General features: G+C 38.8%; 1 protein-coding gene across 6 annotated transcripts in view; it reads left to right on the top strand.

Moving 5' to 3' along the window:
* NRG1 (neuregulin 1) overlaps nucleotides 1-19729 on the top strand; it is a 219196-nt gene that overhangs the window by 179303 nt on the left and 20164 nt on the right. For 2 of the 6 annotated variants that reach the window (XM_007466130.1, XM_007466132.1), the window contains exons 6-7: nucleotides 5473-5602; nucleotides 18982-19040. In XM_007466130.1, coding sequence (XP_007466192.1) covers nucleotides 5473-5602; nucleotides 18982-19040 — 189 coding nt within the window. Of the gene's footprint in view, nucleotides 1-8; nucleotides 49-5472; nucleotides 5603-18328; nucleotides 18397-18981; nucleotides 19527-19729 lie in introns of those variants that run through there. The other 4 variants (XM_007466131.1, XM_007466133.1, XM_007466134.1 and 1 more) reach the window with 3 other exon arrangements.

Below are 19729 nucleotides of genomic sequence, written 5' to 3'. Positions count from 1 at the left end.
AGGAATGCATGCAGATTTCTAAATACATAGCCATGGCAGATATCACAGGTAAGGATTTTTTAAAAAATCCTACAACTTTGTAGCGATTGACAGTTCCGTGTTAGAATATAAAAATTGTTAATATTTGTATATGTTATTGAGAAAACTGCAGAGAGTGATTTAATCTTCTGCAAGTAAATCGTTAAGAATTGTCCTAAAAACTCCCGAGTCAGGGTTCATTCGCTCAGGGAAGATAGGAGCTAATGATTGCTTCTTGGGGTAAACATTATACACATACTAATTCCTGCTAATTGTCAAAGAAGAAGAGACTGGCTTCTTATCAGTAGTTTGCATCTGTGTAATGGCCCTGGTCTGTTAGTGCTGTCTACTTCACTGATAAGGAAAACACCACTTAACACAAGCAAGAAAGGGAACCATCCTTTCCAGCATTATTTTCTTTTTCGCCTGTCTCTGAGCAGAAAAAGGCTGGCATTCTATAGGAAATACTGTGTGATTCCATGGGAAAATAAATGAGCAGAGAACACTCAATTCCTCCTCAAAGTTTTATTCTGTGTCTTTACTAAAGCGTGCAATAGTACGTGATTTCCACAATGTTGAGTTATAAACAAAGTTTATACTATGGCCCATATTCTATGGACATCATACTATTTTTAAATATTGTAGAGTTTTCAAACGGTTACAATAACACACAAGATTATAAATACAGTGAATTCATGTAACTTGGAAGCTCGGTCAGAAATATTAGAGACTTGCACCTGAAGCTTACATGATATTGTAAATCCAGTATACTTCAATAAAAAAAAATTTTTAAGCAATATTAGAGAATTGTGTAGATCTGGAAAGTTGAAAATAATTACACATTTAAGATAGTTTTTTATCCTTTTCACTCAAATTGTTTTATTTTGTAAAAGCCAATTGAATGGGTATAAATTATTGACAGTGGTTTTGAAAAAGTTAGAGTAAATTATTGATATTTACTTGATGCTTTGCAGTCATTCAGTGGTTACCCGTCCAAATCAGACCATCTCTTCACATTCTGTAGGAGAAGAATTTGCCAAGAAGCAACATTCGAGGCTTGATTATATGTACTTACAGTGTCTGGACAGAAATGTTTTTGCTTCTCTTTGTTCCATATTTACGCCGTTAGTAATGGAAACATACCCTCTATTTGTGTGCAGTTTTGCAACTGACAAAGTGTTTTATCAAACTCTGCAGCAGCCCTGCCATACCTCATTTTTGCAGCTGAGTATACTGAGGCAGGTAGCTGGACCAGAGCCCCGCAGCTAGTAATTGGCAAAATTGTGCCTTGGCCCCCTGATTCTTCTCAGCTAATAACTCCAGGGTCATTTCGCTACATTTCATCCATAAAGATCTCCTTTTAGGGAGAATTGTTTACAGTCTTACAATTTTCAACCCCAGTAACTTTAGTTGTTATTATTATGCCTCGCATATAATAGGCGGTCATTAAAGAACTGTGAAAGGAAGGAAAAAAGAAGGGAGGGAGGGAAGGAGGGTGGGAGGAAGGAGAAGGGTTAGGGAAGGGAGGGAAGGCTAGAAAGGAGGGAGTCCTATTTCCTGGTGCAGGATTTGGGGAATCTTTTTTATTTTTTATTTTTTTTGCGGTACGCGGGCCTCTCACTGTTGCGGCCTCTCCCGTTGAGCAGCGCAGGCTCAGAGGCCAGGGCTCACGGGCCCAGCCGCTCCGCGGCACGTGGGATCTTCCCGGACCGGGGCGCGAACCCGTGTCCCCTGCATCGGCAGGCGGACTCTCAACCACTGCGCCACCAGGGAAGCCCCCTGGGGAATCTTTAAATGGTAATCTTAGTGTCCAGATCCTTGGCTAAGTCAGAGAACTGTTCAGACGTCCCCCAAATGGTCATTAGTCCTGATCTATACTACCAAGACAGACGGAGTGGAGAGTAAAACACTCGGAAGAAATTCTCTGGTAACAAGCTAACTGCCGTACTTATACTTTCTTCCTTATGATTTTGTAATTGGTAACATCCCAAGTAAAGTGTGTTTGGGATAAAACGTTCATATAAATGCTAAACGTAAAAGTAATGAATTCACACTTATCAGTGTTCCTAATTGCTGCCCAGTTAGCACTTACTAGAAGTTGACCAACTCCCAGATTATGACAAACTAGTTGCAAAGCAGAGGGAAGCGGTTTTTATTAAGGACTGAATGAGTGAGATCTATGTCACCTATTGCCGGGAACAGCTATGAAGGTCATCTTTTATATATCAAAAGCACATTCTGTTGGCAAAACTGTTAGCTTTTACCCCTGATAAATTCCTGCCAGCTCCCGCAGAAAGAATGCTGTTTCCAGCATTTTGTTCCAGGTTTGAGAACTTGCTTTGTCTGTTTCATTAATTTCTGGCAGAATTACCAAACGGAAACTGACTTAGCAATACCGTGTGTATAGGCCAAAGAGAAAGGATATCACTGCAAAATTTATAGATGTGCTTAGGGCTGACTGTGCGCTGCGGTCAACTAAGGAGAATATATAAGGAAACTTGGCAAAAATCTGAAAGGTGCATATATCCCCATCCAGATCCCAGGTTCTTCTGACAATTACAACTTATTCCTGTATTTGGCTGTTGGTTCAGAACAGCTGTACCCAGTTGGTCCACACTTTGTGTCACCTGGGAGTTAACTGCTGCTTTGCAATTCCATGATCATTTTTGTTTTCGCTGCTCCTAAAGGATAAAAGCGCTAAGCAGCGTAGAGTCCATGACACGTAAGAGTTGCTACTTTGTTTTCTCCAAGAATTATTTTATTATCAACTATCCCATTCCTAGTGTCAAGTCGTGATCCAAGAATTTTTTCAAATGAATGTGTCAAAGCTCAGAGCTGCAGGATAATTCAAAGGATGATCATGTCAAGAAAAATACTTTTAAAGGACTGGAAAAAAAGGGATTGTTTCTAGTTTTAACCCACATTTCTTAATCCTACTTTTTTGATAACACAAGATCAGAAAATCCAAGGAATAGATATGATGTTTCTGTCTCTTGTTTCTGTCACAGCTAATTTTCATTGTAAGTTTGCAGTTAATATGGAAGGTCTGCTTTGGCGAGGAGGGGGTTGATTTTGTTGTTTTTAATAAAAGCCTCAGCATTTGTTCTGAGAGAGCCTGCTGCAGTGTTTGCTGCCCAGTTTGGATGAGGCATAATTCTTAGCAGCCTGTCAGGGATTCAGGGACCACTGGGGTCTGCTTGAGGCTCCGAGCTCCTTTGCAGGAATGATGGTGACAGAACACTGCAGGTGGTCCCCTCTGCCCAATTTGTCATCCCATAGATCCCTGTCAGCAGTTGAAACTCGTAAGCACAAAACCTTTAAGACAAACTGCCTCCTAGTATTTTTTTAAAAGCAGTCGCCATGGATGAAAATATCCATAGCACCTAAGTAAACAGTTTTTCACATGAAGATATAATATTATGTTAAAATCTATGCTAAGTGATGTGTAGAAATCGTCTACTCTATGATTTTATAGACCAAAGGATGCAAGTTGTGTTTCCCCTCTTCCTGATAAAGATGGTAAAAGTGCAGCTGCTGGCAGAGGGTAACATCACCTCTCTCCTCTCTCTCCCTGGTTCTTTTGGTTGGGTTTGTAGACCTGAGCTGGACATCTGGAAATGCATTCTGAAAAGGACTTTGTGTTGGAATAATATGAAAATTGACGCAGTTCTTAATTACCCATTATAATGATTCAAGGAAAGCATATGCCTCTGTGAAATCTTCAAATTTCTGTTATCAAATTTTACATCTGATTGATAGGTACCAAAATTAAGATTCTTCCCTACTTGTTCAGTAATCATACCTCCTATTATTCATCGGATGCCAGTTTTGTGCCAATTCCTTTTACCTCTATAAGAGTCCTGTAAGAGTGCCCTTACCCTGTTTTCTAAATGGGAAAACTGACCATCTGGATGGTTAGGTGACTTACTCAAGGACACAAAGCTAGTAGGAGATGGGATTTGAACCAGATCCGTCTCCAAAGGGCAAATCATTTTGACTGTCCTTTGCTGTTCCTCCTGAAAGCCATGGTGAGAACAGAGAAATGGTCCCAAACATGCCTTAGACAGGAGAATAAGAGACAAGAAAGGCCTCGAGTCGTTTAGAAACTGAATAATCAGATGCGCGGTATTTCAATCAGGTATAGAGTAAAAATCAAGCAGAGTTAGGGTCACAATTAGGTTAAATGTCAAAGCAAAATGTGCGCTTGTGAAGGAAACGAAAAAGAAAGGCAGGAGAAAATGGAAAGATACGACAGGTCAAATAAAATAAACAAGGGCATCTGAGTTTCACACGCAAATCGTAAAATAGAAATTGATAAGGAAGACAAAGAGTTAAAAGTCACTAAGAATGAGTCAGATAACCGACGAGAAAAACTTATGTCTGAAGATGGACTCTCCCTACCCCGGGAGGGTAAATAGAATCTTCATTGGCTGGACACGTTGGTTTTACATTTCATCCTGATAATGTCAGTGATAAACATTATGTTTTGAGTTAGACTGTTTGGGGTTGAGACTGAGCAGTGTTTAAGGTGCTCCCAATACTGTAAGTGGGGAGAAGTTCTGAGACTAAATGCTCTTACAGTCTCAGGACTTTGGCTTCATTTAATCCCTGCACCTAATGGTGGAGCAATCAGTGTCAGCCTGACTTTCCAATAACGGTGACGATTGAAGGCAAGTGAATAATCAGATTTATTACATGAAGACGTTGCAAACCAAAATTAAAACTTGTTTCTACTCCTACCTCAGAATGGATGAATTTTGTAGTGCTTTATTCTACATTTGCAGCAACGTTAGACTGTCTTTGCATTTCTTCAGAAGCGTGATGGCAATCAGACATTCAATAATATTCTTCTCAGTAGAAATTAGAATAGAATGGAAATTTTGAACAGAATGCCCCCTGATCTATACATTACTACATACTCAGTTAATAATATTTTTTTCATTAGGAACAAATAAGCCACCTTGTATTTTTCCTGCTATACATTATGTCTAAAAAATATCAAGTCCGTACACATATATCACGTAATTTCAAAATAAAATAATTTTGTTAATTAGTTGCCATTAAAAGTTGATATCTACATTCAGTTGCACTGATGTGAATTTATGTCATTATCTTTGAGCCTTCCTGGAAAGTGTATTTTTCTTAATGACAATAGATGTTCTCTTTTCCAACTTCCTTAGAAGATAAAGTATTAGTTATAAGAAATGTTGAACCTGTTGCCTATTTAATTATAATTCAGTTAATTAACTATAATTACCCTTTTATACTTTTCTTATATTTAGTTACACCCAGAAAGTACTTAACGTCTTTGCTGTTGCTTATTAAGCCTGAAAGTTCAGTGGACTACGCCGTATCTCATATGAACTCTTCCTTTTAAGAGAATTTAAGATTAAAGGCTGCTTAGAAGAGGGCAGGATGGGTATAAACCTTTCCCCTTCTTTATCTTTTATCCAGCCACATCTACATCTACCACGGGGACAAGCCATCTTGTCAAGTGTGCAGAGAAGGAAAAAACTTTCTGTGTGAATGGAGGCGAGTGCTTCATGGTGAAAGACCTTTCAAACCCCTCAAGATACTTGTGCAAGTAAGAAAAGAAATCCTCTGTGTGGCTTATGTCCATGACCGCTCCTTTTAGATGATTCCATGTCTCATGATGTATTGTTGCCGCTTTTTTCCAATTCCGTTGCATCCTTTGAATAATGCTGTTTGATTTTTAAAGTGTTGTGAAAAGTTCATACCATTTATCATCTTCTCTGTTATATCCAGAACGTTATTTTGCTTTTTTCAAGGTGGGTTGTTCTTTTTTTGTTTGCCTTCATATTTATAAAGTTGCTTTCCTCGTGGTTTTCCTCATTGTTACCTAAGAGAGATGTGCAAATATCATAGAGGTCTGGAACTTTGGATACCTACGTCTCCATCCAATGTATGGTTGAAGCTGTAAGATGATGTTCCTTTTTACCCCAGTAGTCACCTGCAAAACGAATAGGACAACTAAAAGAAGCAGAAGGGCAGAAGATTCCTTACTGACACATCTGTTACACTTGGCATTAGCTTATTCTTTTGTAACTCCTTTTTAAAAATGGAATTTAGGTCGATCTCACTAATGAAAAACCAGCAACTTGCATTTGTTTGGAAATGCATTTAGTGTGTTTAGCATCATTGCATGTAGAAGGCAGAGTTTTCTTTGGTGTACTACAGTTATTTATAGGTGTATTTAGAATGGCGCTCTCTCCAATGACCTGAAGGAGTTAATGAACCACTAAGAAGCATCACAGTTACTCTCTCTCAACAGGCAGAATTAAACAAAGATGTTGTCAGTAAGGTTACATTAAATATCTAAACCTTGCAGTTAAAATTAGTAGGTCTCATTAAAAAGCACGTGTTGATTGTGCCATGCATTTTTAGTCTACGCTTGATATTTAGGTTCTGTGTGGTCCATGGGCTCAAATAATTTCATGTGGTAAAAGATATTTAAATATGCGGTGAAAAATACACATTTATTTGGCAGTTGACTAAGAGCTGTGTCCCACTGTTCTAAAGTAGCAGTGATTGTCCTAAATGAGAAAAAAAACATATCATCATAACAACCATCTCCTGCTCCAGAATATTACTAGCTTGTGACCCAAATGTTGACAAAGAAGAGCAAGTTTGTCAGAGAGACAGGTGAGCTAATGGAGCAATTAGCAAAATGAGAAAAAAGGCGCAAGAAATCATTAAGAAGGCCAATGCCCTTTTACATCATGTAAATAGTATGCAAATATTTAAGTCCCTTTTCTAAGAAAGCCCCCATTGTTTGTAAGTAATAAAGTGCATCTTAAAGGACATATATTTTAAAATCATAGCACCAAACAAAAATGCCGTTTTGGTAGAAACGTTTTGCTGTTCGCCGTGCTGATCTAGACACGGGCTATGTGCAGAATGTCTCGTGGGACCTCAGGGCTGTAAGCAAGTACCTCCCAGATCTGCTTTTTTGCCCTCAGAATCTCTCCTTTTAATAGAGGAGAAGCAGAGAAGACAAGTTTTGCTGGTTGTGTGGCCGATTTTGTCAATGAAAACAGACAACTTATAAAAGTAGCTATAGTCTTTATTTATTTAATTATTTTATTTTATTATTACTTTTATTATCCTTATAGTATCTTACGCTTTTATACTTTATTAGTTTTGTGGTGAATAAAAGACTAGGAATCACAAGAGTAAAATTCTAATTTCAATTACTAAATATCCCTTTCACAGATATAGGTAATAGTTATAAGCCAAGATAAAGTTAATAAATAAGAGTCTTTTCAAAGCTTTAAAGCAAGATAAAAATGAAAGAGTATATAGAAAAAATCATTTCTTTCAGGTCTGAAGGATTTTATGACTCTCAGTGTTCATTGTTTTAAAATTAAAGATTCACTTTTTGATCACCAGTGTATTCAACTCAGCAGACCTATAGCCAAGAATTAAAGTTGGTCAGTTTTAGCCTTTGGTTCTGCCCACTTGCTGTGAATACAGCCCAAACATTCCTCCCTGCCCATATTTATCATAGTGAATGGGGATGACCAAATTTTTTTTTAACTTTTTATTTTATATTGGAGTATAGGCGATTAACAGTGCTGTGATAGTTTCAGGTACACAGCAAAGCGACTCAGCCATACATGTACCCGTTCTCCCCCAGACGCCCCTCCCATCCAGGCGGCCGCATAACATTGAGCAGAGTTCCCTGTGCTCTACAGTAGGTCCCTGTTGGTTATCCTTTTTAAATACAGCCGTGTGTACATGGGGGATGACCAAATTTTATAGTTTCCTGTAAGATTTTCTCTGTGAAAATAGAAAATACCAGAAGCTGAGAATTATAATCTGTAAAATATGAGGTGCATTTATTATATGGGTAATCCTGTTATTCTGTCCTAGTCATAGACACACAACCTAATTATGTTTTAATAAATCACTTGAAAAAAACACTTAAAATTATAGTTCCTTTAAATGCTTCTCCTTTTTTTTTTTTTTTTTTTTGCGGTACGCGGGCCTCTCACTGCTGTGGCCTCTCCCGTTGCGGAGCACAGGCTCTGGACGCGCGGGCTCAACGGCCATGGCTCACGGGCCCAGCCGCTCCGCGGCATGTGGGATCTTCCCGGACCGGGCCACGAACCCGTGTCCCCTGCATCGGCAGGCGGACTCGCGACCACTGCGCCACCAGGGAAGCCCTAAATGCTTCTCCTTTTTAAACAATTGTACCCAGATTATCTATGTTTTCTCTTTTTTACTTCTTTAGAAAAGCATCTGAGACCACTGTATTTTAATTATAATAATGAAACATGATCATTTTTCACCGTAGCCTTTGCAAAGATTTACAAGCTGAGTGAGTATATATGATAGTTTCTGAACACCTCTTAGGAACCAGTGCAGTTATTTTCCACGTGTTAATTTCAGCTCTTCTGTGGCTCTCCCATGTCCTGTACAAAAAGTGCTATTGCCTAAGTGCTGTTCATTTGTTCCATTTTGGTATTGTGCCAACAACTAGGATGTTTTTCACCCACACAGCTTTTCATTAAATTTTAAGCCCAATCCAGAAAGAAATACTTGTTATATATTTTTCTAATCTTAAAGTGAAATGTTGTCTTCCTCCAACAGTTATTAAAGCAGCAACCCATGAATGAATATTGTTTCCCCCAAGCTAATCGTCTTCTAGTTCTCAGCAAACTGGCATTATAATTTTATTGTATCTTTTTTTTTTGGTAATATAATCTTTCAGAAAAGCGTTAAAGCTTATTACGAGATCTTGTTGGAAAGAAAATCTTTGACATCTATGATTTTGATCAGTTTTATCCCCCTTTTGCACCATGTCTTTACTGATGCATCAGAGCAAGCCAGTGCGTTGATGGAAGAATTGGAATATGTTCACTGTCCAAAGTATGTCATGCCTTTTTTGTTAAATTTGTCTAATTGTTTTTTAATCCCTGTATTAAAAACATCTATAACATTAAAAATAGTTTAGTCAGAAGTGAAACCAAGGCACATCATATACCATGTCTTACGATATTATATTGTTCACTGGACGACTTGCATAGAAACAGAAAACACGAAAGTGTTGCATTGGCTCATCATGGTCCTGTGTATGAAGCCAGTTCATAGTTTCCACATGGTCCATCTGTCTAGGGCAAAACGTTTCTGAAGCATGTGCCACATCATTCAAAATCAGCTTTATCCCTGGCTAAAGACATGACTCAGAAACACCACAAGCACGCAAGTTTCCAAGTAGTCTCTCTGGTCATCTCATCCACTGTTGTCTTTTTGGGAGTTGAAGTCGAAGACTTTACAGCAAAGCTCTTTTTTCTCTCTGTTTAGAACAAGGTGTTCCAAATGGATTAACCATATAACAGTTAAACACTTCTCTGAGGAGAGGTTTGCTGGTTACTTGGACTTCTCCTCTGGGAACTGTGCGGGAATTTCTGTGGTGTATCTCATCTTTTATATTTCTCTTCTCTCTATAGTAATTTAAAATTTATCCTGGGGGGGAAAAAAAAACAAACAAACAGTTACTATTCCAGATTGCATAAAGACCAGAAAAGAATCATTCCGTCTTTTACCCTCTGGTACCCCATGTAGTCACATGGTTCAAAGAAACAGGACAGTTTGAACGTGACATTGTCCAGATGTTCCTCTTTGTTTTCTCCCCTTGTTGTTGTATATCTGCTCCTCTGAACAGCTTTACTTAGAGAACTATTTTGGAAGATGTTGATGTGATTTTTTTTTAATCGAAAAATGATTTTATACCACACCGTATTTATAAACCCATGATGCTGTCCTATGGGCAGATGTGCCTTCCCCATGTGGGGATTAGAGTTTTAACCACCAGTTTTGGTGAATAGTCTGAGCTCTTTCACTTCAACTCTCTGGACGGTATATTTATAACATATAGTTAATATGTTCTCCAAAATTCTTCCCAGGGAGTCAGTGAAATTAAATGAATTCGTTTCTGCTAAAGCACTTCTAACTCTGGGGAAGCAAGATTTCTTTTTCCTTGTAATAAAAAATAAATGGTAGAATTACATTCTCTCTGTAGGCATTGGAAAAATATATACACCTGTCTTAACAGACTGTGTTATCATATTTAATTCCCAGTTCTTCATTTTATTTAACATTAGCAGTTTTTATCTGATTTGTTGGGGCCACCAGCTAGCTTTATAACTTTGCATTTGACATTCATTTAATCATGTAATATCTCTGATCATTAACTTCCTTATATGTAAAAACAAAAAGCAAACAAAACATAGGAAGATGGGAGGTGCCTTTAAACATGAACTTATGATTTTGTCTATTTTTTATGAAACCATGTAGTATATATAAGGGCCTATATTGTATTACACATTATTATCGAGATAGTTACGAAAAATACATAGCTAGAGGAGATAAAGTCACAACAAATTTGTTATAATAAATTAAGCTCAGTAAATGAAATATTAATTAACATTTGTTTATAGAACAGCTACATCTATGCCAGGCATTTCTGAAAAAGCAGAGAAAACATGACGCATGGTCGCTGGTCCCTGGGAACTTAGTCTATTTACGGAAATGGAGTAACTAAAATAGTACATCAGTTAAAGTGACTATATCCCAAGCGGTACAGTGCTGATTGTATGGTAATGAGAATTTAAAGAAGGAAAAGACTGGAATTAGTTGAAGACTTCATAAACATCGTCATCATTTATGGAGTTTTTTCCATATACCAGGCAGACACTGAGGCTGCAGTAATCTTCCCATGAGACCCAGTGGCATGCATAGCTAGACGAGCAGCTCCATTCTGGGAAGTAAAACAAAACAAAAAAACTAAGTTAGACAGGAGAGTCAGTTTCTGAGCTCTGAAAGCCAGGCAGAGGACTTTGGACATCGTGATAGCTAATCGGGCGTCATAGTAACTTCTGGAGCAGGGTAGTGATACCATAAACATAGCAAGTGCTTAGGGAAGAGAGACTTCCATACAGGCTGGAGACATCTGGGGACCGGGTAAGATGAGGAGAGAAAGTCAAGACACTAGCTAAGGTTAAAGTTTTATAAAATCCTGGCATAGCAATGAGGAAGAGGATGGCGATATTTATAACATATTAGTAGCTGAATTAACATAATTAAACAAGGGAGTGATGGTTCAGATTCAAGTTGTGTCCTGTGGCCTCATCATCATGGCTGTAGAAGGAGAAATTTGGAATAGAGCAAAGGGATGTATTTTGGGTTAGACCTGGAGTCCAGCCAGCTCTGGAAGCGTTCGTCCTTCGGAGTGGGTGTGACACTTACCTTCTGTAACATTTGACAGGGAGAGAAACCTTTGTGAGTGGGAGGGACTCTTGTGGCTTAGATGTAGATAGTCAGCTCTTCACATGACCACGTGTTCTATTTCTTCTGTGTCCTCTTGTATCTAGACTCCTGCTATGTACTTCCTAGGTATTTATTAACTCATTTTTGACTTTCGTGAAGACAGAGGGAAGCAAATCCTTTTGTTCTTATAGAAACCAGTTTGGCCGCAGTTTGGCGTAAAATCAGGTACACTAAGTGTTCTTAAGAGCTTGGTTCCTTTTTTTCTCCTGAAGTCAGTTAGGCAGCCACATGTATTTTTTGATCTCCTTCTAAGAGGCGAGTTCTATGCTTGTGCTCGGTATGAAGTGGTGAGCAAAATCACGTGGTCTCTGCCCTCATGGAGTCTGTAGGCTCTTGTGAGTAGCCGATGTATTTCAAGTAATTAATTTAATTATAAATGATTGGTGTGCTGAGTGCTATGAAGAGAATTTAGGGAGCTAAGGGAATGTACCACGGGGGACCACAACCAGCCAGAGGCAGAGACTCCGTCAGGGAAAAAAGTATATGCAGCCCTCGCCTTGAGAAGCATATAGTCTATTTAAAATAAAATGCACCATTTTGAAATATTTCTATTGAATGATTTAAGTCAAAAGTGAATATTTAGATGTTTCATCATAAAATGAGGCTGGAGTAGATGGAGCTATAAAGTTTGGAATTGCTAAGCTGTGTGATGAGACGGGGAAGGGCATCCTCCAGGGAGGAAAACCAAACCACAAATTAGCCGAGTCCATAAGTCATTGTGTCACAAGGACACGTAGATGCATGGGACATAGATTGAGCCCGTATCCGATGAAATTGTTTGACCCCAAAGTAAAGGATACATCAGTTAGAGTAAACAATGGCAAGGATTTTCATCTACAGATGAGCGTTTCAGAACAAGCTGTACAAACAGAGCTTTGGGAAGGGCACCAGGGTTCAAACAAGGAGGGATTAATTCATAAACACTGGCACCCTCATTAGTGGGATTGTATGTCTTAGATGTTGAAAAACAACATTAGCGAGCCAGGATAACTTAGATTTTTTTTTTTTTTCCCCTCAGTATTTACCCATGAGTCCACTGTGGCCACTCTACATATACTGTTATCTCAAGAATTGAGAACTAGCCCCCAGATCTTAATAAAAAAGAAATGGGATGATCAGTGATGGGGAGGTATAAGGTTGGATCTGAAGGAGATGTTATTGAAGGCATATATTATATTTAATATTTTCTTTAATGGTACTGAAGAAGACATTCCCTTGAGGAAATAAATGTCTCTTGCAGATGATACCATAAAGAACACTAAAACACAAATTAGAAAAGCATATACAGACCTCAAGAAATTTCACTTCATGGTGGATAACAGAACGGAGTTCATCTTGGAAAAATGCAGACTAATAGTAACAATCCATTTGGGAAAGAATAATCTACAACACAGATACTCAGCCAGTGAGTGGGCGAGTTCTAGCCAGAATCCTGAGTGAAGGGGTGAGAAAAGTCAGCCCTTGCAATATGATACTGTAGAAAAACAAACTAGCACTGTTTGACCTGGTGTATACACTGCCGGCTCTGGTTTACGGAGTACGAGCAAAAGTCCTTAACGTCTAACACTTAAACACACCGATAATCCTCAATATGTATCTGTTGGCATTGCCAATTACTTGATATTTGTAAACATGGACATCAAAGAAATTGTTTCAGCTGTTGTGCAATATGAAGGAAATACCCCAGTTAGCTAGTACTGAGGTAGAGTGAAAAGAAAATAGGGGCTCTTCTTTTTTGGAAGAAAATTATCTAAAAAATTGTCTGAATATTTCATGGTAGAGTGATGACTAAATAGAGACAAAATATCATATGTAAACCTGTTTCCCTTCTGCCTGATCAAGGGAGGACCTAATGAAAGTTAATGAAACCAAGAAATAAAGAAAGGAAGAGCAAGGATGTCTAAGGATGGTTTATTAATTGACCATAAATTTTAAAAACCACAAAACCATTTATAATGGCTTTTAAAATTAGCAAACCCTAAATAACCAGAAGTTTCTTGGAGTTCTGGAAATATCTTTGACTATGTCTAGTGTCTCCATCAAAAAAAATGAGAAATACTTTATTCAATTAGAATGTAAAAAATACACCAAGCACTAAGTTGCTTCACAAAATTACATGAGTTGATGATCGATTACATAGTAAGCATATCAGGATTGTCACCATGTATTAAGGTTATTATTAAGAACAGTTTTTAGGGGCTTCCCTGGTGGCGCAGTGGTTGAAAGTCCGCCTGCTGATGCAGGGAACGCGGGTTCGTGTCCCGGTCCAGGAAGATCCCACGTGCCGCGGAGCGGCTGGGCCCGTGAGCCATGGCTGCTGGGCCTGCACGTCCGGAGCCTGTGCTCTGCAACGGGAAAGGCCACAACAGTGAGAGGCCCGCATACCGCAAAAAAAAAAAAAAAAAGAACAGTTTTTATTTTACTGAAGCTGTGCAGAAGTCTTGGTTACTACTAGACTGTAATGGCTTTATTGAATCCTAGGTAAGATGGTATTTCAGTAACAGGATTTAAATTTGAGGAAATAGACTTATTGTTAAAGAGTTAGAGTCTTTTCCAAATTCCAGACACAGTTTTAAAGGTTTCTATTTAAGGGAGGGAGTCTAGAAGGAGGATACTGGGAGCTCCTATAAAAAATTATTTGCAAGTATACAGAGGAGAGAGTCGGTCACAAATTATAAAAATAAAAGCCGGTTATTGAGCCGTACCTGGCAAATCAATTGACTGTGAGATTCTCCTTAATACAGTCCTTTACTGGACACTGCAGTCTGATCCTCAATCAGGTTTCAGTTTAACTAACATTTTATGAGAGTCCTTCATGAGCCAGGCTAAACATTAGAGCTATAAAATGATCAGAATGTGGTCAGCGTCCTCACAAAGAGGTAATCACGAGACAGATAGGTAAGAACAGTGGAAGAGATCAGGGCAGCGTGCAATGTGAGAGCCAAATAAGGAATCCTTCTCCCAGGGTGTGGATGTGTGGAGGTGAGGATATGGCACTCAGGGAAGAGTTGATGCGAGTTGGAAGAGATGCTGCTTCAGTTCAGACAAAACTGTCTATGAGTTTTCATCTCACGAAGAACAAACATAGAACAAAGATAGTTTATCATGTTAAGAGCAAATGCAAAACTTTTTTTTTTTTTTTTTTTGCGGTACGCAGGCGTCTCACTGTTGTGGCCTCTCCCGTTGTGGAGCACAGGCTCCGGACGCGCGGGCTCAGTGACCATGGCTCACGGGCCCAGCCGCTCCGCGGCATGTGGGATCGTCCCGGACCAGGGCACGAACCCGTGTCCCCTGCATCGGCAGGTGGACTCTCAACCACTGCGCCACCAGGGAAGCCCTAAAACTTTAAAAAAAATATTTCCATCTTCTAATCTGATCAGTAAAACAAGCGGTATATATAGTTTGGGAGCTATAATAGGGGCTCGGTTCTTATTCAAACAGATTCTTCTAAGACATAAAATTCTTGGAAGGTGCTCAGACTCGTGCCAAAGAATATTGTTCAAAATCAGATTAAATTTACCGTACTCTTATCTCCGAAGAAAGCGATAGATTGGGTGCTTAAAGTACAGTGCTAATAAAGAAATATGTCAGCAGCCAGTCTGCCTATTCTTTTAGAAGTAATTCCATAGAATTTAGTCAGAGCCTATAGATCAGGTGCATTTCCATTTGCGTGTTTCCTCTACCCAGTCAATGCAGTCTGCAGTTTGCTTATGCAGAAACTGTTTCCACTTCCTTCCATCTGATTTGGTAACAATCCTAGACGTCCACAAAAGTTACATAATGGTTATAGCCGCTGAACCCTTGAATTGCTTAGGAATAGGTATTTGAAATTTATTTTGCCTCCAGATTGTCTTAAAAATCCATTCTATCAGAAATTTATTTTTTAAGTTCTTGAGTCCTCCCTGACTGGTAATACATTCAGAAGAAATGATGTCTGGGTTTTTGCACAGTGATTCCATGTGTGAGGGTGATTTCCAGAACCTTTGTGGTAAGAGAAACCTTTGATAATCACTTAGTTAAATCCTTTCATTTTATCCCTGAGGACAGCTGAGGCCCAATGAAGCCAAATGGGCTTCTCACATGCAAGCAGCAAGGTTCTGTGATGCCAGGGTAGAGGGCCTTTTGGAGGTCAGGATCCCTGACATCCTAAACTTTAATGTACAAACAGATCTCTTAGGGATCTTGTTGAAATACAGATTCTTATTCAGTAGTTATGGATGGGGGCCTGAGATTCTACGTGTCTCCTAACAAGATTCCAGGAGATGCTGTTGCTATTGGTCCTTGGACCCCACTTTGAATAATAATAAGGCTTTTACGCTAAGAAAATCCATCTAAGTGAAGGTAAACAGTAGCGAAAGGAGAGTTCTGGTTCGGTTATAGCTGATAATTCCAAAAAGGATTGGCATACCGTAAGCAGATCTAATGTTACTGCACCAAATATTCTATTGATATATCATCTTGTGATAGAGATAATGCTAGTTTCCTAGGAAACATCATCTCAGGATTTGTACGAATTAGAAAATTGATTGGGTAAGATTTTTGATCCCCTTCATCTAGTTGTCCACTGCCCAGTGATCTCAAAAGTGTCATCCTAGATGCATAAATGGCAATCTTCTAATAAATGCGTTTCTTCTCTTAAGGAACTCATGATCTCTCAGCTATTTGTTAATTTCATGATCCTTAATTAATACGTGCATTTCTTACCTCCAATGGTTCTCTCTCCCTCTCTCTCTTCTCACACACACACATACCATATTCACATATCTTATACCATGTTCTTTGTATGAAACAAGTGGATTATTGTGTGATCAAATTAAGAATTTAAATTTTTAAGATGAAATGGTCATTATAGAATATATTCTTAGGTCTGAAATTACCTACTTAATTATAGTGTATGTCTATATGGATTTATATAGTCCTGGTTCAGAAACAAATATACAAATAAAAAGCCCACGTAGGACTTCCCTGGTGGCGCAGTGGTTGAGAGTCCGCCTGCCGATGCAGGGGACACGGGTTCGTGCACCGGTCCGGGAGGATTCCACATGCCGCGGAGCGGCTGGGCCTGTGAGCCATGGCCGCTGAGCCTGCGCGGCCGGAGCCAGTGCTCCACAACAGGAGAGGCCACAGTGGTGACAGGCCCGCGTACCGCAAAAACAAACAAACAAACAAACCCATGTACTTCAAAACTTTTTATGTCAAATAAGTTATATGGAAAACGAGTTTCCATATATTTTTCTTAAATTACCTGTGAAGGCACTCTTATTGAAGCATGCAGAATGACATCTTCATGAGAAATGACCCAGCCTCACAGGTTATAGTTCTTATCTCTGTATTTCTCTAGGCAGATCTTCCTCTACTCATTAAAGCAAAAATATTATAAATGAAAATAACCAGTTCATTTTAAAAAATATATTTTGAAGAATTGAAAAAACTATATCAATACAAGATGTTTGTTGTTAAGTTTGTGGCCTCTCCCGTTGCGGAGCACAGGCTCCGGACGCGCAGGCTCAGCGGCCATGGCTCACGGGCCCAGCCGCTCTGCGGCATGTGGGATCTTCCTGGACCGGGGCACGAACCCGCGTCCCCTGCATCGGCAGGCGGACTCTCAACCACTGCGCCACCAGGGAAGCCCCCGGTATTACTTTTAATGATCATAATTATACTTTGTTTACCCAAGTACTTATAGGGCTGAAAATCTGGAACTGCTAGTATGTATTCTTACAAGCCATTGTTCATGAAATAGGTGAGGGAGATGTACCAAATCACTTGAGAACATTTTTTGGCTTTAAGGGAAATGAAAAAAAAAAATCAACCTTATATCAGCAAAAATGAATCGTTTTATTCACATCTCTTTGATGCCAAAAAGGTGGTGTTTATTTTTATTTACTCTGGAGAAGAAAGGGTTGTAAGTAAGTCATAAGGTGTGTGCATGATGGTTATGGCCTAGATGCACTATTAATAATAATCATGGCTATGGTTTTGGAGCACATGTAAGAGGTACATTTGTGTCCTGGAACTTTTTGATGACCCTATTTTTTAGACTATGATCCTGGGTAAAATGAATCCATTCTGAAATGCTTTAGTTACTGGAGTGACAGCAACAAAAATAGCAATTGTAAAGGACTTCTATATCTAGGCACAGCCCCATCACAAGACTTTAAGAACAATATTCTACCAGGGTTCTGGAATTTTGATAGGCAAATGTATACGAGTGAGTAAAATGTAAATTTTATACAGTTTCAAAACAATGTACCTAAATGCAAAATGACATTTATTAAATACCTCAGTAGAGGAATAACTGTTTAAATTTTAGAAGTGTATTTGCCTTTGACTTGAGATAATTGGATGAAGTAAAATTCGTACTAATAAAAATCTGCCTCTTTCTTTCACCATTAAAAATAAGACCTAATTTGTAATATCTTTAAAACAAAAAGAGATGTCGTTTTTCTTGTCAGTAATCACTAGAGTGGGACAGTGCTTGACTTCTATTGTAGTTTGTTGATTTCACTTATAAAGAGACCTATGAAATGAAGTAAAAAATTGTGTCTACAAAAGAAAAAGCTCAGAATCATTTAAACAATAAAAGATGCTGGATGGAACCTTATAAGCTCTTACCAAAACCAGTGTTTTAACATAGTGAGTCAGTTGATCAGAGACAACTTCAGAAATGCCCAAGGGAAAGTGACTTAGCTGCCCAGAACTTGCCGCTTCTTTTCAACCTCACTCTAGTGAAATTTCAGTTAACTGATTTTATGAAGACTGAAGCAAACAACAGAAATATATACCCCACAGTTTTCATGGGACATGGTTTTCTAAATGTTTTGTCTTCTCCTTTCTTTTATGTTGTTCAGCTACCAGGTCATTTGTAGGAGTCTCCATACTCCATAGGACGAAAATTGCCAGTCTGAAAGTTCAGTGTCTTTAGCGTTCGATTGCTTATTACATTTTTACCCTCTAGGTGCCAACCTGGATTCACTGGAGCAAGATGTACTGAGAATGTGCCCATGAAAGTCCAAACCCAAGAAAGTATGTTAAAATAATCTGAAATTTGCTTTCTCCCCCAAACTACAGCAACAATCACTACCACTTGGTGGTTTTACAACTCAGTTGTGACTGATTCCTTTTGTTCTAATTATGGTTTAACCACTCAGGGCATAAACCCATTCAATGAGACCTTGTTTAACTGTGTCTCAACACAGACCCCAAAGGTCATCAGTTTTATAAAAGAATGACCCATCAGGATGGTCAGTGATGCTGGTGATCATGGCGGGCCAGCCAACCAGAACTCCTTTCCTTCCAGCATTTTGGACCAATGCTGTCAAATAGAAAACCTAGTTAAAGAAAACATCTGCTTTCACTTCAAGTGACTCCCTTTGAGAGAATGCAGTCACTTAAAATGCTGGGATCTTTCTATCATTTTTGTCCAAATTTTTAACCCTTTGGGGGAAATGCCAGAGTCTAGAAGCCATGATTAGGACAAAGGCTCAGTTCCTGAGGGTGAACTCACCAAGTTCAATCAAATGTCACTGAAGGAGCTTCTTTCTAGCATATATTCACCTCTTCTCTTTTTCTCTGTTTTTTCTACCATTGTTTTTTTGTTTCTTCTCTCAGGTGCCCAAATGAGTTTACTGGTGATCGCTGCCAAAACTACGTAATGGCCAGCTTCTACAGTACGTCCACTCCCTTTCTGTCTCTGCCTGAATAGGAGCATGCTCAGTCGGTGCTGCTTTCTTGTTGCTGCATCTTCCCTCAGATTTCACCTAGAGCTAGATGTGTTTTACCAGGTCTAACATTGACTGCCTCTGCCTGTCGCATGAGAACATTAACAAAAGCAATTGTATTACTTCCTCTGTTCATGACTAGTTGGCTCTGAGATACTCATAGGTGTGTGAGGCTCCGATGTTTCTGAAATTGATCTTGAATAATGTGATACAAAATGATAGTCTATATCACACAGTGCAATGATAATAAAGGCATTTAAAAGTCTCACTTTTATTGATAAAATAAAATCATTCCACTGGACAGTCCATCTTCTTTATAAAATGACCCCATCCTGAAAAGGATGTTCACTAAGTTGTAACCAGTACACACTGGAAACGATGGTAAGTTCATTTCGGTTCAGAATGTGTTATTTCTAACAAATAAACAGAATAAAAAGAGTGCAGATGTTTCTCTTCATTAACCAAACAGTTTGCATTTAAGTTTAAAAAAAAGCACTGAGTAGGAAAATTAAAAACAAACAAACATTTTACAGCAAAGGAGATAGCCAGGCTTCTGTTGACCTTGTTTACGAAAAAAGTGATTCGGGTCTAAATGATTTTCAGATGACTTGTTAAATCATTTATTTATGTTATTCTAG

The sequence above is a fragment of the Lipotes vexillifer genome, unplaced genomic scaffold (genome assembly GCF_000442215.2).
Source record: "Lipotes vexillifer unplaced genomic scaffold, Lipotes_vexillifer_v1.1 scaffold696, whole genome shotgun sequence".
Lineage (NCBI taxonomy): Eukaryota > Metazoa > Chordata > Mammalia > Artiodactyla > Lipotidae > Lipotes > Lipotes vexillifer.
Note: the sequence above shows the minus strand (reverse complement) of the source record. Positions and strands in the feature narration are given on the sequence as shown.